Source organism: Cervus elaphus, chromosome 30 (assembly GCF_910594005.1).
Source record: "Cervus elaphus chromosome 30, mCerEla1.1, whole genome shotgun sequence".
In the NCBI taxonomy this organism is placed as follows: Eukaryota; Metazoa; Chordata; class Mammalia; order Artiodactyla; family Cervidae; genus Cervus; species Cervus elaphus.
The window spans coordinates 32,235,718-32,256,570 of NC_057844.1; the positions used below are offsets into that span (position 1 = coordinate 32,235,718).

At 43.2% G+C, this 20,853-nt stretch overlaps 1 protein-coding gene across 1 annotated transcript in view; it reads left to right on the plus strand.

The window, feature by feature from the left end:
* Nucleotides 1-614: 614 nt before the first annotated feature.
* FLT3 (fms related receptor tyrosine kinase 3) overlaps nucleotides 615-20,853 on the plus strand; it is a 67,301-nt gene continuing 47,062 nt past the window's right edge. The window contains exons 1-2 of the mRNA XM_043892425.1: nucleotides 615-850; nucleotides 14,342-14,463. Of these exons, the coding sequence (XP_043748360.1) occupies nucleotides 808-850; nucleotides 14,342-14,463 (165 nt within the window). The 5' untranslated portion in view covers nucleotides 615-807. The remainder of the gene's footprint in view (nucleotides 851-14,341; nucleotides 14,464-20,853) is intronic.

Here is a 20,853-nt window from a genome sequence, read left to right on the forward strand (position 1 = left end):
TATTGCAAAGGAAATAATTTCAAGTAGAAATATTATGCAATGAAGAACAAGAATTATGAGTGCAGAAATCAAAGCCCGAGATGACCTGTGTTTTGCTTTTGTTTCTATGGCTGGTGTTTAGCTTCCCTGATTGCCTTGGTTGACATTGAAACCGAGCCTGTTTTTCTTGCTGCCGCTGTGGACTGCATCCTGGGCATCCTAGGAGATGGAGCGGGGCGGGGGACACAAAGAACGTGGGTCCGCAGTTAGGATCCACCCAGCGTGGACCGCGACCCTCGGCTCGCCCGCGCGCCAGCCTGGGGCGTCCGCATGCCGCGCGGCTGTAGCGCCCATCCTGCGGCCTCAAACCCCTCCCGAGCGAGGTGGACGGTGGCTGGCTTCAGTTGTCCCCACGCTCATCGAGAGGGTTCCGGGACTCCCGGCGGGGTGGGTGGGGGAGCAGGCAGCTCCGGTCGTGCCTCCTCCCCGGTCGGGGGCCGCCGAGCCCCTGCGACCTCTCGGGTGGAACCGCGCCCAGTCTCCCCCGCCACAGTTGGGGAGCACCGAGCGCGGCGGAGCGCGGGCTGCGGACCACGGCGGGCACGTGGGCTCGGCCGCAGCGCTGCGCCAGGCACCGGCGCCCCGGCACAGCCCCTGCGGGTGGGGAGAGGGATGCTCCCCCCCCTTTCCACTTTGCACCAGTCCGAGGGAATTTGCGGTCGGTGACGCGCATCCTTAAGCGAGCCACCTGCAGCGCGGGGCGCGCCGCGGAGGGCGGCATCGCAGGGCTGGGCCGGCGCGGCCTGGGGACCCCGGGCTCCGGAGGCCATGCTGGCGTTGGCGCGCCTGGGCGGCCGGCTGCCGCTGCTCGGTAAGGCCCCGCTCGCCCGCTCGAGCCCCCGCGGCCCCCGGCCCCCACCCGGCACGGGCACCGGGCGCGCGCCTCCTCCGTCCCCGCCGCCGCGCGCCTCCCCGCCCCGCTCCGTCCCTCGCTCCCGCGCCCCTCCCCTCTTCCGCGCCCTCCCGACTCGCCCTGAAGTCACCCGCGGCCCCAGCCGGGCCCACCGGGCGTTCTCCTCCCGCTGGTCTCGCGTCGCCGGTCGGGCTCGGGGCCGCAGTCCCCACCAGCCGTCCCGACCCCGCGGGCGGCCTCGCCGAATCGGTGTCTGCGGGGCCCGGGCCGCCCCGCCCGTCCGCCCGCCCAGCGCGCCCGGGTTCTGGGCCAGCCGCCCGAGTCTGCGGCCCCGAGCTGGGCGCCGGGGGTCGGGACCTCGCGTGCGCCGACCCCGGTACCACAGACTCCTGGGTGGCGTCTCCAACTCTTCTTTTGAGGTTTTGATATCGGGAGTGAACTCTAATGGGAAAAGGCGCCCGGGTTCTCCCCAAAGCGAGTCATCTCGGGTAACGACCCCCCACCCCGCCGAATGTCTACTGGATCAATGGGTAGATACTTTGGGAAATATTATGCAAACGGGATTTACATCTTAAAATACCCGCTGCCCCCTCCTCTTGTACTCGATTTTTATCCTGGCGTTAAACCCCAAGAGGCTTTTCAAGGACTCAGCTGACTGTTCCCAAATAATCTGGGTAGCATAATTGTTACCCGGGGAAAAAAATCCTCTTTAGATCCACTTCATCTGTTTGGAAAGAGGAGAGGGTTGATTTGCGTTTAGGGTGAAGGAGGCAGAGTTTGGGGGGCTAGGAAGCCTCGGATCGTGTCCTAGTTCTGCAGCCTTGGGGGACCATTACTCACTGCCCCTGGCCCGCCTGTCCTGCTCTGTCCACGGAGGGAGTCTGACTGTGTCTTCTCCAACTCCCAAACCCTAGCAGTCTGTCTTGCATCTTCTGTGGTCCATGGAGAAAATACTTGCAGTATAGATGTGCAGGAATTATTTCCAGTAGCTTTGTTTCAAATAATTCAGAATTATAGAGTTGAAAAAAATGAAACATAAGAGGAAAAAGAGTAGAAAAGCATCTTGCATTTCCTAAACATCTCTGTTAATTGGTAAATATGTACATTTTAAATGTACAGTACAATATGTTTTTTAGAGTCTATTACAAAAAGTTAGCTTTCTGTTAAGGTGTAACATGAAGTGGTAAGTGGGTTTTTCAGTCACATGCAAAGGCTTTGGGAAAGTATAAACATCAGTACATGCAACTGTATATAAGCTGCATTGAATTCTTTTATATTTCAGGACAATCTCAGAAATTCCTACATCTCTCTCCAGATTTTTCTAAATGGGGCATAATTCACAGCAAATATGCACACATCTTAATAGTACAACTCCATTAGGTTTTATATACACAGTGAGTGAAGTGGAACTCACTCAGTTGTGTCCGACTTTTTGTGACCCCATGGACTATACAGTCCATGGAATTCTCCAGGCCAGAATACTGGAGTGGGTAGCCTTTCCTTTCTCCAGGGGATCTTCCCAACCCAGGGATGGAACCCAGGTCTCCCGCATTACAGGCGGATTCTTGACCAGCTGAACCACCAGGGAAGCCCTTTATATACACAGATACCTGCCTAATCATTATTTCATAAAGATACAGAGCAATTCAAACTCTGCCCCCTCTGATTTACCACCCCCTTGCCTGAGGTAGCCACTATTCTTTTTTTGGAGAGGAAAAAAAGTGGTGTGAATTTTATTAGAATCACACTGGTTTAGTCACATTTACTATTCTGACTACTGATTCCATGGTTTTTCCTGTTTTTTTGAACTACATGTAAACCAAACCATTATTATGTGCTTTTTAAATGTTCAGTTTCTTTCACTCAGCATTGTGATTATGAGATTCAACTTTGTTCTTAATAACTGTGGTTTTTTGTTTTTGTTTTTGTTTTTTTCAATTGCTAGGTGCTTTTTCCTTAGTATGACTAGACTATGCAATCTATCCATTCTATTGTTGAAGAACACTGTATGTGTCTCCAATTTTGTGTAGTAAAGAGTAATAACACTGCTGTGAATACTCTTTTACATGTTTGGGGGCAGAAACACTCATTTCTCTTTGGATGATACCCTCAAATCAAATTCCTAGATTATAGAGAGAGGCATATGTTAGTTTTGGTAGATATTGTCCAGCAGTTTTCTGAAATGGTTGCACCAGTTTACCTTCCCACTAACAGCATATGGAGCTCCTTGGCACATCTTTGTCAAGACTTGCCATTACAGATTTCCTTGAATGAAGCAACATAAAGTGAGAGGCTAAAAAACAAGGACTTTAAATGTTAAAAAAGCTCTAACTACCTTGGATTGTCAGATGCGATTCCCATTTCCATTATACTGTAAGCTCTACCTTCAAGAAGAATGATGAGGTTTTCTAAGTAGTGCTTAAAGAATGGACACAGACTCTTCATGGCCCTAATTGCGTTCTGTACTGATCATGGCTAGGAAGAAGATTTCAGGATCTCAGTAACTGTGATAAGTGTTACTTTCATTAGTGCTGGGAAATTCATATTCAGAGCTTTGACCTCCACATTTAGTTGATCTTGCTGCTTATCTTACTTTGTTTGCCTGTGACCTGGTAGCCTAAGGGGGACCAACTGAGAAGCAGGTAGACAGAAGGGATGCTCGGTAAAGTTTGGATTGGATGGGGACACCAGACCTGGTGACCTGGTGTTAAGATTCCCTTTCGTCCTAAAAGCCTCATTCTAATCCATGCCATCCTACAAGTTTAGACTGGCTGTTCATTTCTTCTTGGTTACTTTGAATGGACCTATAATAAATTATCCTCTTAGGTTTCATTATTAACTACTTGGCTCCACTTTTTATAACTAAAAAGGCACTTTCATTAACCCTTTAGTTATCAGTAAAGATTTTGTTCTTGTTGAAGTTTCCTGTTGTTTAGCTGAAGAACAGTCAGGTAATGAGATCTTAAGTATGGGAGAGGAAGACATTTATATTCCAGGGGGTGGAAAAAGATGAAGAGGGAGCCTGCATCAGGAAGAAAAAGAAATTTATTTGACAAAGTTTTATTGAACACCTATTTCAGTGCTAGGCACCATGAGGGTACAAAGATGATAAAGATGGGGATGAGGGAACGTACATATAAATAGTTAATTCAATTCTATTTTAAAATTGCATGGTCATTGCCTTTCTCCAAGAAAACATTTCAGCATAAAGTTTGCTTTCAGTTAGTTAAATCTTCCAATACAGTTGTCATGATCCATAGATATCTGTAGAAGGAAGATAGCGTGAATCCCAGGATTTTTGTTGCCTACGACTACTTACACATGGATATTACTGGATTTAACGGCTGTGGGAATGAAATGACTCTTTCATTTGAAATTTAAAAAATGGACTGTTCCAGAATGAAATATGGCCATTTATTTTTTTAAGATTCTAGGAAGAAGCAATTTTCCAAATGGTTCTTTGAACAAATTTGTTGGCTGCATTTTCCTCCCCAGAGAGCATCCCTGCTCGATTGAGAAGCCCACAGGATGGCTCAGCTTCATGACTTTCTCTGCAATTCCTTTTATTCCCCTCATCTTTTTCATCCTCTGGTGAAACTCAGGAAGCGATGTGACAAGAGCCCTTGTCAGTGTTCAAGATTGTGATCTCTCTGAATCTCCAAATAGCCACCAGATATTGCCTTAATCTTTGGGTCAAGATTCTGATTTGGTTTAAAAAAAAAAAACAACAACAACAAATAATCTCAAAAGTATTGTATTTTATCATTGTTCTTGATTTTGAAAAGGACTTTGAAGAGGAGAGGAATAAGAACTTGGGGGGCGGAAATTGAGGGGCTGGAAACTAGCTTGGCCTCATTTTTAATTTGCTTAGCTTGTTCTTGCCACGATGCTGTACCCTTTGCTATTCACTCCAAAATAGCAAAGTCTTGTGAATTTCACAAGACTGAATAAAGCTTTTGGTTTTCATCAAGATGAGTTTGTGATCTTACTATTTTTCAAATATTGATTTCCAAAAAAGTCTTAGCTTCATCTTAGGTGGCCATAGTTCTATGGCTGAAGGTTTTTCTGTTGTTTGGGGGTCTGTGAGATTTACGTATATGTGACTGAATTACCTCTATGGCTAGATCATCCTTAAGCCTTCAAGTGATAACAGCTTTTGTAGAACCCTCTGATGATCGTTAGTTGGAATCATGCAATTCTGTTCGATGGGTCCCAACACATGTAGAGGAAATTTAAAAATAATATAAAGTACACACACACTGTTCTTTTGTGGCTAGAGGAATTGCGTAAGATCCAAAAGAGGAACTATTATTATTTTTTTAGGTTAAACAGTAAAAGTATTTTTTCACTGCTGTCATTGTAAGTCCATTGGTAGCCAAGAATCTGCCATAAAATTATTTGCAGCCTACTTTAAAACAGGATATTGTCATTATTTCTTTAAACCATTATGTTTTTTAAAACTTTGATTTATTTATTTTTGGCTGTGCTGGATCTTCCTTGCTGCTCGGGCTTTTTTTCTTCAGTTGTGGCTACTCTCTAGTTGTGGGTGCGCGGGCTTCTCATCACCACGGCTTCTTTTGTTCTAAAGCATGGACTCTAGGCGCTTGAGTTTCAGTACTCGTGGCAGTGGGCTCAGTAGTTGTGGCTCCCGGGCTCTAGAGCACAGACTCAATAGTTGTGAGCATGGTCTTAGCTGCTCCTCCACATGTGCGTTCTTCCCAGATTAGGGATTGAACCCGTGTCTCCGGCAGATTCGTGACCACCGAGTTACCAGAGAAGCCGCTGCTTTGCTATTTGAGTTACAATGTTCTTAATGTTAGGGGTTCTGTGCTTGGAGGTCATACAATTGAATATGTTAGGGTGAGCAACACAGTCAGAAAACCTGAGTTCTTTATTCTGGCCAGGAATGTCTCTGCACTTAAGCTCCTCATTTGTGAAAGGGAGATAAGCAATATCTTACCGCTTCATCAGATAATAACTGTAGAGTACAGCTTCATCCCTTGTCAGACAGGTGCTTCGCAGAAAGAGAGATGCCTCAAGTTGGGAGGAATCGTCAGGATTTAGTTACAGGGTTTTTCTCCTTGCCTTCTTAGACCCTTGTGAGTACCGTGTGGTCCAGCCAGGTGCCACATGGTTCAGATTCCTGCTCACAGTCTAATGTTGGGGGTGTTGGTGGCACAGGGTAAGCATGTAAAAGGAAAACTGCAGTGTAATTTTAGAAATAAGGACCGAGGTTGAGCCTCCAACACAGACTGAGAAAATCAAGCAAAGCTTCCCAGAAGAGGTGATGTCAAATCTTGATTAGAAAGTTAAGACTTAGGTGCTTCCCTAGTGGTCCAGTGACTGAGATTTAGTGCTCCCAATGCAGAGGCCCTGGGTTTAATCCTGGGTTGGGGAACTAGAACCATGCCACAACTAACTGTTCACATGCCCCAACTAAGATCCAGCACAGCCAAGTAAATAAATAAAAGAAAGCTAAGACTTGACAGGGGAAGGGGAGAATAAGGACTTTCCAGGCAAACAGGACAGTGAAGAGAACAGTACAGCGGTCAGAATCATGGAGCAGACGGACTCTGTAATTCCATCCTGAGTTGCTGAGGCACAATGTATAAGGCCCCCAGGATTGGGGAATTCTCATCTAAGAAGCTGTCAACTCAGAAAATGAAGCCTGTTCAATGGGTAGCTTCCAGAGGCTCAGATGTGTATGATGTGTAAGGAGTGTTTTAGTGATGTGATAAAGGACTTGGATGTTCTCCTGTGGCCCAAGAGTCTCTGGAGGGAATGATGTTCTCCTGTGGCCCAAGAGTCTCTGGAGGGGGTCCATTGTGTCCTTTAGGGTGTGTGTGTGTTTGTGTGTGTATGTTGTGTGTGTGTGTATATGTGTGTGTATATGTGTGTGTGTATATGTGTGTGTATGTATTTGTATATGTGTGTATGTATTTGTATATTGTGTATGTGTGTGTGTATTGTGGGTGTGTATGTGTGTGTGTATATTACATGTGTATGTCTCTGTATTGTGTGTATATGTATGTATATTGTGTGTGTGTGTTGGTGTGTGTGTTGGTGTGTTATATGTATGAATGTATGTGTATATTGTACATGTGTTTGAGTGTATATGTGTGTGTATAGTGTGTGTGTATGTGTGTGTTTGTGTGTGTATGTCTCTGTGTGTATTGAGTGTATGTGTGTATATTGTGGGTGTGTATGTGTGTGTTTGTGTGTGTACGTGTGTGTATAGTGTGTGTGTGTGTGTATTGGTGTTTTATGTGTATGAATGTATGTGTATGTGTATATAGTGCATGTGTTTGAGTGTGTATGTGTGTGTATAGTGTGTGTGTGTTTGTGTCAGTGTATATTGTGTGTATGTGTGTGTTTGTGTGTGTGTGTTGGTATGTTATATGTATGAATGTATGTGTATATTGTGTGTGCGTTTGAGTGTGTATGTGTGTGTATTGTGGGTGTGTATGTGTGTGTTTGTGTGTGTGTATTTTGTGTGTATGTGTGTCTGTCTCTGTATTGTGTGTATGTGTGTGTGTGGTGTTTTATGTGTATGAATGTATGTGTATGTGTATATTGTGCATGTGTTTGAGTGTGTGTGTGTGTATTGTGGGTGTGTATGTGTGTGTTTGTGTGTGTATATTTTGTGTGTATGTGTGTCTGTCTCTGTATTGTGTGTATGTGTGTGTGTTGGTGTGTTATGTGTATGAATGTATGTGTATGTGTATATTGTGCATGTGTTTGAGTGTGTGTGTGTGTATAGTGTGTGTGTGTGTGTGTAAGGGTTAATTGCTTCCATCAGATTCTTCAGTGTGGCCTGTGACTCAAGAAGGGGTAGGGGCCAGTGCTGTAGGTTGTTCAGGGGTTTGAAGGAGAGGGGTGACGCATGTTGGAGCGCTGCTGTGTATTCCAGAAGGACAGTTTTGGGGTCTGTGTCGAGGATGGACGTCAGGCAGACAGGCCATGGCAGAGAGGTCAGCGAGGAAGCAGTTGGCAGTCGTCCAGGCCAGACGCGACAAGCACGGGAGTTGGGGCGGTGGTGACAGAGAGGCAGAGCCATGCAGAGATGTGGGGATTATCTGGAGGTCAAAATGTCACGGCTTGGCAGCTGCCTGGATGATGGGAAGTGGGGGAGAGGGAGGAGTTGAAAGTGACTTCTGGCTTTGGGGACAGTGGGTGTGCTGGCACTAACAGAGGAGGGGGTAGGGGGCCGAAGGAAAGGGGGGAGTTCAGTCTGAGCGTAAGGTTCCTGGGAGCCGCCCAGATATGTAGCCGCACACATAGGAGGTATGGATTTGGAACTCCTGAGCAAATGGACTGTCGTTTACTAAAATCATGAGAAAGAGCAGACACTGGCGAGGATGACAGCGATGAGAGTATCCCAGGTGCGAGGAAGAGCACACGAGTCTCCTTCCCTGGACTCACACTGACCACTCCTGGCTCCGCTGACCCCATGTATATGGGGTGGGAGAGTTCCCCACACCAAGCAGTTCTTGGGCACCAATTGGATGTCTGACAGTTTAACTCAATTCTGACACTCTCTCCCCAGAGATAGCATCAGACCCCACAGGTTAAGGGCTCAGAGCCCTCTTGACCCCCATCAGATGTCAACGTCAAGTCCAGGTGGCCACCAGCACAGGCTGTAAGTCAGAGGTTCCCAGGACCCCCTCCTTGAGTTTGATGACTTTGCTGGAACAGCTCACAGAATTCAGAAAAACAATTTGCTTGCTAGATTACCAGTTTATGATGAAAGGATATAACTCCAGGAGAGCCAGGTGGAAGAGATGCAGAGGGCAAGGCAAGGGGTGTGGGGAGGGCTTGGAATGTCATCCAGTTCCCCAACCCAGAAGCTCACTGGATCTCTCAGTTCAAGAATTTTTATAGAGTTTAATTAGCACACGCCCCTCCCTGTTTGCCCAGAGGTCAGTTTTCAGCCTCACCCCTCCAACCTCTGGATCTTTCTTGGGACAACCCCAGCTCCTGGGGCTGCAGAGGCGACCCGCCCTAAGTCACCTTGTTAGCATAAGCTCAGGAGTGCCCAAGAGGGGCTCGTTGTGAATAGCAACAGACACCCCTGTTGCTCAGGAAATTCCAAGGATTTTAGGAGCTTTGTGCCAGGAAAGAGTGCTTCCCAGGTGGTGCAGTGGTAAAGAACCCACCTGCCAATGCAGGAGACACAGGTTCAATCCCTGGATTGGGAAGATCCCCCAGAGGAGGAAATGGCAACCCACTCTAGTATTCTTATCTGGAGAGTCCCATGGACAGAGGATCCCCGGGGGCTACAGTCTGTGGGGTCACAAAGAGTCAGACACGACTGAGCACGCATGCATGGTGCTGAGAAAGACCAAATACATTTTGGTCTAAGGCCAAGTATATTTATTATACCACATGGGTCTACTGTCTTCTTTTACCAAATGAGGAAAGTGGGACCCAAAGAGGTCAAATGACTTGCTGAAGTTCAGGGTTATCACAGCAGGTAACTGGCTCCTAAAACACCTGGCTCTGAAAACCAATGGGACTTGTGTCCAAGAGACCCTAGCAAACAAAGAAACAGTTTGTAAAGGGTTGGCAAAGACTCACTGTGACTATACCCCCAGGCTCAGTGCTGAGTCAGCAGACAGAAACATCCTTCTCCCAGTCTTTTCCTTAAAGAGGCCTATTTGAAAAAAAAAAAACACTTTTATTGAAATATAGTTGGTTTACAATGCTGTAGTAGTTTCTAGTGAACAGCCAAGCAATTCAGTTATACATGTGTGTATATACATATTCTTTTTCAGATTTTTTCCACTATAGGTTATTACAAGATAATGAACATAGTTCCCTCTACTATACAATAGGACCTTGTTGTTTTTCTCCTTTATATATAGTAGTGTGTATCTGTTAATCCCAAGCTCCTAATTTATCCCTACCCCAGCCTTCACCTTTGGTAACCATAGTTTGTTTTCTATGTCTGAATCTGTTTTGTAAATAAGTTCATTTGTACCATTTTTTAGATTCTACATGTAAGTGATACCATGTGATATTTGTCTCCCTCTGTCTCATACTTCACTTAATATGATAATGAGTAGGTCCATCCATGTTGCTGCAAATGGCATTATTTCATTCTTTTTTATGCCTAAGTAATATTCTACTGTATATGTATACCTCATCTTTATCCGTTTCTCTGTCGATGGGCATTTAGGTTGCTTATGTGTCTTGGCTATTGTAAATAGTGCTGCTATGAACATTAGGGTGAATGTATCTTTTTGAATTATCATTTTGTCCAGATATATGCCCAGGAGTAGGATTGCGGGATCATATGGTCACTCTGGTTTTTGTTTTTGGCCATTCCATGCAGCTTGCAGAATCTTAGTCCTCTAACCAGGGATCAAACCCAGACTCCTGAGAGTGGAAGCATGAAGTCCTAACCACTGGACCACTGGAGCATTCCCTCTATTTTTATTTTTTTAACAAACCTCCATACTGTTCTCCATGGTGGCTGTCCCAATTTAAATTCTCACCAACAGTATAGAGGGGTCCCCTTTTCTCCATACCCTCTCCAGCATTTATTATTTGTAGACTTTTTGATGATGGCCATTCTGATTGGTGTAAGATGACACTTCAGTGAAGTTTTGATTTGCATTTCTCTAATAATTAGCGATGTTGAGCATCCTTTCATGTGCCTATTGACCATCTGTATGTCCTCTTTGGAGAAATGCCTATTTAGGTCTTCTGCCCATTTTTGATTGTTTTTAAAGAGGTCTGTTTTCAGCCTAATTTAACATACATCTAGGAGCTGACTGCAATTCTGCCTGAGCCTGAGGAGGCTAGATGCACCATTTACACATTTCCCCTCTCGTATCTCTCTGAAAGGAGCTTATACATGTATCTAAAACTGTGGCCTTTGTGACTGCCACCCAGAGGACACATTCCTTGATCTGGTGGCCAGCAGGACTTGCATTTGTGGGTCCCACTGGCCTGCAGTGAACAAAGAAGCTGTTATTAACTGACTATACTTTAGGGCTCAGTGCAGAGAAAGCAGACAGAAACACTAGCTCCCATTCTTTCCCCAAAAGAGGTCTATTTGTGTGTTTTAAAAGCCACTGCCTGAGAGTCCAGCTTCATTGTGCATCTAGGTACTAATTGAGATCTTCCCTTTGTTGTCATTGTTTTTCAGTCGCTAAGTTGTGTCTAACTCTTTGAGACCCCTTGGACTGCAGCACACCAGGCTTCCCTGTCCTTCACTATCTCCCAGAGTTTACTCAAACTCATGTCCATTGAGGCAGTGATGCCATCCAACCATCTCATCCTGTCAGCCCCTTCTCCTCCTGCCCTCAGGCTTTGCCAGCATCAGGGTCTTTTCCAATGAGTCAGTTCTTCACATCAGGTGGCCAAAGTACTGGATCTTCAGCTTCAGCATCAGTCCTTCCAATGAATAATCAGGGTTGATTTCCTTTAGGATGGATTGGTTTGATCTCCCTGTGGTCCAAGGGACTCTCAAGAGTCTTTGCCAGCACCACAATTGAAAAACATCAATTCTTTGGCACTTAGCCTTTTTTATGGTTCAACTTTCACATCCATACATGACTACTGGAAAAACCATGGCTTTGACTATATGGACCTCTGTCAGCAAAATGATGTCTCTACTTTTTAATATGCTGTCTAGATTTGTCATAGCATCCAAGGAGCTATCGTCTTTTAATTTCATAGCAGTCACCGTACCCAATGATTTTGGAGCCCAAGAAAATAAAATCTCCTCCCCTTTAGGACACTAGCAAATCATGACACATCCTTACTACTGGGAGCCAATAAGCACAAAAAAGGTAATTTGAGAAACCACCAAGAACTAAGCCTGGGTGGAAGGATGAGATTTCTTCTACAAGAGGCTATTCTGTGAAGACTGGGATAATATGGCTGTTTTATCTAATCCACAGAAACCAACACAGATAATCAAAGATGAAGAAAGAAAGGAGCGTGTTCCAAACAAAAGAATAAGATAAAACTCCAGAAACAAACCTTAGTGAACTGGAGATAAGTGATTTACCTGTAAAGAGTTCAAAGTAGGACTTCCCCGGTGGTCCACTGGTTAAGAATCCTCTTGCCAAAGCAGAGCATGTAAGTTCTTCCTGGTCCGGGAAGATTCCGCATGCTGTAAGGCAACTGAGCCCATACGTCACAACTACTGAGTCCATACTCTAGAGCCTGTGTGATCCAGCAAGAGAAGCCACTGCAATGAGAGGTCTGATAACCACCACTAGACAGTAGCCCCCACTCTCTGCAACAAGACAAAGCCCGCAGGCAGCAAAGAAGACCCAGCGCAGCCAAAAATAAATAAATAAATAGTTGTTTTTTAAAAAAGAATTCAAACTAAGAGTCATAAAGATGCTCACTGATGCTCCCTGAGAACAACACATGAATAAAGTGAGAATTCCCACAGAGAGAGAAAGCTTAAGAAGAATACAATAACTGAAAAATTCAGAAAAGGAGTTCACCAGCCGACTGGATGTAGTGGAAGAATTACTGAGATCAAAGACGAAGCAGTGGAATTCATCCAATCAGAGGAGCAATAAGGGAAAAAAGAAAAGAGTGAAGACAGTTTAAGGGACTTAAGAGATACCATCAAACTAAACTAATAGTCACATTATAGGGGTTCCAAAAGACGAAGAGAAAGAGAAAGGGCACAATATTTATTCAAAGAGATAATGGCTGAAAAATCCCCTCATCTGGGGAAAAGCAACAGACATCCAGGTCCAAGAAGTCCAGAGACTTCCAGATAAGATGAATGTAAAGAGACCTCCTGAGACACGTTATAGATACACTGTCAAAAACTAAAGACAAGGAGAAAATCTTAAAGGCAGCAAGAAGTAAAAACTTGTTTTATACAGAGGACCCTCTGTAGTACTACCAGCAGATTTTTCAGCAGAGACTTTGTAGGCCAGAAAGGAATGGCATTATATATTTGAAAATCTAAAAGAAAAAAAAAAAAAAAAACAGCTAACCAAGAATACCTGGCAAACTGTCCTTCAGCAATTTTTTGAAAACTACTTATTTATTTTATTTATTTGGCTGTGTTGGGTCTCAGTTGCAGTATGCAGGATCTTTTTCATTTCAGTGCATGGACTCTCTGGTTGTGGTGGTGGGCTCACTAGTTGTGCGACGTGGACTCCAGAGTGCACTGGCTTCAGTGGTGGGGCTAGCAGGCTTAGTTGCTCCGAGGCACGTGGGATCTGCCCAAACCAGAGATCAAAGCTGTGTCCCCTGTATTGGCTGGTGGATTCTTAACCACTGGACCACCAGGGAAGTTCCTAATCGGTTTTAAAGACACACACAGACTAAAAGTAAAGGGATGGAAAAAGATACTGCATGCTCATGGAAACCAAAAAAAGTAGAGATATCTATACTTACATCAGACAAAATAGACTTTAGCCAAAGACTGTCATAAGAGGTAAAAAGGGTCAATGGAAAAGAGGGTCACCCAGTAGAGGATATGACATGTGTGAATATTTATGCGCCTGACATAGTAGCACCTAAAGAAATTAAGCAAATAAGCAAATGCTAACAGACCTGAAGGGAGAAATAACAGTGCAATCACACAAAGGGGATTCAGTACGCTAGTTTCAACAAAGGATAGATCATCTAGACATAAAATCAATAAGGAAACATCTAAACTACATGTTAGACTAGGTGGACCTAACAGACATTTACAGAACATTCCATCTAACAGCAGTGAATATATAGTCTTCTCAAGCTCACTTGGAACATTCTCCAGGATATTTCTGATCACAGTGGTATGAAACCAGAAATCAGCTACAAGAAGAAAACTGGGAAATTCAAAATTATATGATAATAAAACAGCATTTGCACGTTTTGTATCTCTATGTCAACGTTTTGGTAATGCTCACAATATTTCAAATGTTTTCACTCTTATTATAGTTGTTTTGGTGATCTTTGATCAGTGATCTTTGATGTTACTACTACAATTCACTGAAGGCTCAGATGATGGTTAGCTTTTTTTTAGCAAGAGAGTATGTTTTAGTTAAGGTATACACATTGTATTCATGGGGATAATGCTGTTGCACACTTAACAGGCTACACTGTACCATAAACGTAACTTTTATATGCACCAGGAAACCATAAAGAAGAAAAAAATGTCTGGTATACAAATAACCAGTCCTCAGTTGCACTAGCCTCACTTCAAATGCATAATGCTAAATACAGCTAAGGACCACCCTGTTGAACAGCACAGATAAGGAATATTTCCATCACCCAAGAATGTTCCTTTGGAAAACACTGCTCTAAGGACCTCTGCTCAAGATTGATAGTAAGACTTGCCTTTTGTGAAATTATACTTCCTGCATACTTTCCTGTTGGCCACTTTCCCTTGATTACATTTTGTTTTATTGTAAGATGAATACATATTTTCTTTTTAAGGTGTGCATGTATCAACATCACTGCCTTTGTTTGCTTTCACAGTTGTTTTTTCCGCAATGATATTCCAGACTATTACAAATCAAGATCTGCCTGAGATCAAGTGTGTTTTAATCAACCATGGAAACAATGATTCATCAATGGGGACATCACCATCGAATCCCATGGTAAAGTAATAGTAAAATGACAATTTTAGCTATTTTCTCTGGAGACCATACTTTGTAAGCTATTGAGACCTGCTATGGCTTATGAGCTTTTCTTTTTACATATTTAAGTAACTATACACTCATATGGGGTATTGATGAGCATCTCTCCTCATTGTTACCTGGGAATCCATCCCAACATTCTCTTTGGGCTTAGATTCTGGAAGGACAGTGGTACTCAGAATGAATAAGAAACAAAAATTTCCTTTTCTCTTTAAAATAAAGCCAGGCTTCTCTCTCAAGCCCTGAATCTCTAAATTTCCAACTTCCTCCTGGGTTTACATAAATAGATTTTCTCCATTTGCTCATTAAGACCCACCTATATAATTTACTTCATTTCTATTTCCCCAAACATCTTGTTTTAATGGATTTCTGTTTACAGCCCCATCTAGATCCTAAGCTTGAAAGCTCAGCCTCACTTTGGACTGCTTCCTTTCTCTGCCCTCACATTTGGTCAGTTACCAAGTCTTATCAATTTCCTTTCTTTCCTAGTTCTCATTTAACCACCTCATATTCTCCAGTCTCCCTGCCACTTCCCTAATTCCAGCCCTCATAGTCACAATAATATTGTAAGTGGCTTCTTCCTTCTACAGTTCAGTTCAGATAGGGCTGCCAAACTTTTTTATTTATTTTTTTAAATTTATTTTGGGCTGCACTGAGTCTCTGTTGCTTTGCACGGGCTTTGTCTGGTTGCAGAGATCTGGGGCTACTCTAGATACTGTGCTCAGGCTTCTCTTGCTCCGAGCACAAGCTCTAGGACACACGGTCTTCAGCAGTTGTGGCACACAGCCTCGGTAGTTGCAGTTCCCAGGTTCTGGAGCACAGGCTCAACAGTTGTGGCACACAGGCTTAGCTGCCCTGTGGCATGTGGGATCTTCCCCACCCAGGGATCGAACCCGTGTCTCCTGCTTTGGTAGGTGGATTCTGTACCCCTGGGCCACCAGGGAAGCCCCCAGACTATTCTTCTTGAGGCATGGCTACATCCTTTACAGCCTGGCTTGGTCTTCTCATGACTTCAGCTGACGTGCATATCACTCCATAAACTGGCTCTGACTCCTTCAAGTTCCACTCTTGTTTGTCATTCCTCTTCTTCTTTTTTTTTTTTATTCCTCTTCTTAATGCTATTCAGCTAACATAGCCTAGGTGTTTACTCAAATGAAGGAAGCTTAAATGATCAAGAAACTGAAAATATTAGAAGTCTATATACAATAAAAAGTGAACATAAATTAACCAGTTCTATGGTTTTTATCCAGTTAAGGATTCATATACAGCTATAGTTACTCCATTTTCTTTTATAGAGTACTCATGGCACGAAAGCATAGTTTATTTATTTACTTATTTATCTGGGTTTAAATTTTTAACAGATATTGGTGTCATTAACACATTGGCTTGTTAATAATTAAGACATTTGGCATACATGATATTTTAGTGCAGACAAGAAAAAATTTTACTATTATGTGCTGTGATGTTTTAAACTTTTAGTGTCTTTTCAATGTGAGAAAATAGCTGCACACATTTAAGTGCTTTCTTATTAAATCACGATCTTTAAAAAAAAAAAAATCCATGATGATTGGTCTTGGTTCCCAGTATTAAGCTCTGTATTATCTTTTTTATGTAGAATAAATTGTATTATTATGCAAATTCAATACTAAGACCTAGTAGTTCCTAAACCACATCAAGCAACCATCCTAACTGTGGCAAAACTGAACTTTCACCTTCCTGAAGCTGAAGCCACTCCTTCTGGATATTTTCCTACTTTGATGTGAGATGATTATTAGGGTGTCAGTGACTTTTCTCACAAGCAGTTGTGATTTCTTCCATAGTTCATGATTCTCAGATGAGACATCTTTCTAAAACTCTTATAGTCAGAGGTTTTTGGAAGAACCAAGCACTTTTTAGTTGACAAAGCTGGCCAAGACAGCTCTAATAAATAAGAAACTCCATCCTGAGCTATGTCACAGTATAGCCTGGAACCAAAATAGGATTATTTTACTGTTTCCACAATTCACTTAATTGTTGTTTCAAATCTGAGATTTCCCATCATTATCATTTCTGTTTGAAGATTAAGGTGGTGTGTCCTGAGTTTCTCCCCTACAAGGCTACTATTTCTCCTTTGTAGTTAAAAAGGATTGGGAGGAGATACAAATATTCTGTTTCTCCTCTGTTTTTCACCCACTGATTTTAGTGTCCACTGGTGGATCTTGCCTACAACCATTATTACTGTGATGTTTTCCTAATGATGAGCTTCTTTTCCCCTTGTTCCCTCTACATTCATTAACTGAAATTCTTCTGCGAGGAAGAGCTGTCTCTTCTCTCCATTTTATTTATTTAATCAGTCTAGACTTGTAGATACTTATTTTACTTCATGGATTATAGCCCCAAACTAACACTTTATTTTGTGGCTCAGATGTTTCCAGCTTTGGTCATTGGGAGCTACTTCAGCTTGGTTCCTGTGTCTTTTCAACGTGTCCCCAAAGTTTCTGAAGCACACCCTTAGTTTTTGGCACGATAGCATAGTTCAGACTCATCTTGTATTTTTCCTGTGTCAGCCCTTCTCCAAGAAGCGTTTGTTTCGTGAAGAATAGTATTTATAAACCAAGATCTGAGAGCTGAGTGCTTATTGCTCCTGAGCATTGTCGCTTCTAGGCCTTCTTGGCAGACACAGGAAGGATACATGTTTGTATACTACCCCCCCATCCATACATACTATATTTATCTCTTTATCATCTCTATCTATCTATGTATCACCATGAGTTCATGCTGATAAGTGTGAATTCAATTCAGCACCAAAGGGTTCATTCTACCTTTCTCTCTTTCCTCAGTTGTACTTCTCTCTCTGACAGTAAGACCCCTGGCTTTCATGATCTAAAATAATTTACTTTATTATCATTCAATAATAATATTCATTTCTGGTATAAATGGCAGCCCACTCCATTATTCTTGCCCGGAGAATCCCGTGGACAGAGTCTGTAGCCTGGTAGACTACAGTCCATGGGGTCGCAAAGAGTTGGACATGACTGAGGCGACTTAGCATACATGCACTGGTGTGTCAGAATTGCTAACCCACATTGCAGTGAGAAAAAGATTTACCAACTAGAATACAGTGCGTGTGTGCTAAGTCTCTTCAGTCGTGTCCAGCTCTTAGCAACCCTATGGACTGTAGCCCGCCAGGCTTCTCTGTCCATGGGATGCTCCAGGCAAGAATTCTGGAGTGGGTTGCCATGCTCTTTTCCAGGGGATCTTCCTGACTCGGAGATTGAACCCATGTCTCTAACGTCTCCTGCCTTGGCAGGCAGGTTCTTTACCACTACCGCCACCCTGAGAAGCCCCGGGAATACAGTACTTGTGTGCAATTCTTTTTGTCTTTAACCTCATACCATCCAAAACATTCTTTTCCCAAATTACTTAGGTTTGTTCCTTTCTTTCCCAATCCCTTCACTCTGATTATGTTAGTTATTTGTGATACAGTTAAGTTCAGTTGCTTTGCATTCCATTTTGAGTTCCCCCATATCCTGGTTGACGTTGATGATCTATTTTGTGAGTAAATGGTATGGACCTAACAGAAGCAGAAGATATTAAGAAGAGGTGGCAAGAATACACAGAAGAACTGTACAAAAAAGATCTTCATGACCCAGAAAATCACGATGGTGTGATCACTCACACTCACCTAGAGCCAGACATCCTGGAATGTGAAGTCAGGTGGGCCTTAGAAAGCATCATTACGAACAAAGCTAGTGAAGGTGATAGAATTCCAGTTGAGCTATTTCAAATCCTGAAAGATGATGCTGTGAAAGTGCTGCACTCAATATGCCAGCAAATTTGGAAAACTCAGCAGTGGCCACAGGACTGGAAAAGGTCAGTTTTCATTCCAATCCCAAAGAAAGGCAATCACAAAGAATGCTCAAACTACCGCACAATTGCACTCATCTCACCTGCTAGTAAAGTAATGCTCAAAATTCTCCAAGCCAGGCTTCAGCAATATGTGAACCGAGAACTTCCAGATGTTCAAGCTGGTTTTAGGAAAGGCAGAGGAACCAGAGATCAAATTGCCAACATCTGCTGGATCATTGAAAAAGCAAGAGAGTTCCAGAAAAATATCTATTTCTGCTTTATTGACTATGCCAAAGCCTTTGACTGTGTGGATCACAATAAACTGTGGAAAATTCTGAAAGAGATGGGAATACCAGACCACCTGACCTGCCTCTTGAGAAATCTGTATGCAGGTCAGGAAGCAACAGTTAGAACTGGACATGGAACGACAGACTGGTTCCAAATAGGAAAAGGAGTGCGTCAAGGCTATATATTGTCACCCTGCTTATTTAACTTCTATGTAGAATACATCATGAGAAACGCTGGGCTGGATGAAGCACAAGTTGGAATCAAGATTTGCCGGGAGAAATATCAATAACCTCAGATATGCAGATGACACCACCCTGATGGCAGAAAGTGAAGAGGAACTAAAGAGCCTCTTGATGAAAGTGAAAGAGGAGAGTGAAAAGGTTGGCTTAAAGCTTAACATTCAGAAAACTAAGATCATGGCATCTGGTCCCATCACTTCATGGGAAAAAGATGGGGAGACAGTGGAAACAGTGTCAGACTTTAATTTTTTGGGCTCCAAAGTCACTGCAGATGGTGATTGCAGACATGAAATTAAAAGATGCTTACTCCTTGGAAGGAAAGTTATGACCAACCTAGATAGCATATTAAAAAGCAGAAACATTACTTTGCCAACAAAGGTCCATCTAGTCAAGGCTATGGTTTTTCCAGTGGTCATGTATGGATGTGAGAGTTGGACTGTAAAGAAAGCTGAGCACCGAAAAATTGATGCTTTTGAACTGTGGTGCTGGAGAAGACTCGAGAGTCCCCTGGACTGCAAGGAGATCCAACCAGTCCACCCTAAAGGAGATCAGTCCTGGGTGTTCATTGGAAGGACTGATGCTGAAACTGAAACTCCAATACTTTGGCCACCTCATGTGAAGAGTTGACTCATTGGAAAAGACCCTGATGCTGGGAGGGTTTGGGGGCAGGAGGAGAAGGGGACGACAGAGGATGAGATGGCTCGATGGCATCATCAACTCGATGGACTTGAGTTTGAGTAAACTCTGAGAGTTTGTGATGGACAGGGAGGCCTGGCGTGCTGCAATTCATGGGATCGCAAAGAGTCGGACACGACTGAGCAACTGAACTGAACTGAACTTAAACATGATTATGGTCCTGAAAGCTAAAGCTATGTGATAAAAGACATACTCAGAGAAGTGTCATGTCTTCTTCATCCCTACTTCCAAGTTTCCTCCTTTCCCCATCTATCTCCTGTACTGAGCCAGTCCCTTAAGTTTTTTATATTAGCTCTGTATTTCTTGTGCACAAATGAGCAGATACATGTGTATTGTCTTAGCCCCTTTCCTTGTGACCCAAAGGATAGTGTAACTGAAAGTAGAAACATTTTGAACCCAGCTTTCTCCACTTAGCATTTGTCCAGGAAATAACTGCAAATCAGTTCATGGAGCTTGTCCTCATCCTTCTCTATAATTGCGTGTCCTCAATTATGTGGATTGACCATAATTTATTCTGTCACTCTGCTGTGTATGAGCACTTAAGTGCTTTCCTATGTACCAGCGCTTAGGTGATTTCTAATATTTTGCAATTATAAATGATGTTCAATCAATTGTTGGACGTATAGTCCTCAAAATAGGACTGGCTGAGAGGGTGAAGTGCACAGTAGTTATATTAGGTGTTGGTGAATTCCAGATTCCCCCTGTGTACCAGTTTGCCTTTCTCCAGCAATGTATGAGAGAGGATATTTCCTTATAGCCTCACCAACAAAATTTTGCTAGTGTGACTGATTAGTGCTATCTCAATGCTGTTTGCGTTTTTCTGATCATATGTGAGTTTGAACATTTTCTCATGTGTTCGAGAGCCATTCTTTATAACGTTTTTGTGAATTGTCTATTTATTTCTTTTTCACTTTTTTCTATCATGTTTTGCTTCTGTGTCTCTCAATGTTGAAAAAATTCTTTACATATTAGGGGTATTAGCACTTTATTTCCTTTATTTGTAATATGCATAGCAAGTATTTTCTTCTAGCATGTCAAGGTTTTGTTGTTGTTGTTCTTGCTGTAATTTATTCTGTGTCCATCTTTTAAGATCCAGATCAGTTGCTGCACTCCAGTGGAGCATCTCCACCCCCATTGTCCCTGCGTGGAAGTCACCTCTCCCGGCTCTGAAGGTCCAGAGCACTTAAATGCACCTTCCAAAGTAGTGGACTTCTGTTTCTCAGCCACATCACTTTTCACTTTGTTTTGTTATTTCTTCCTGTTGTTGTTGTTCAGTTGCCCAGTTGTGTCTAACTCTTTG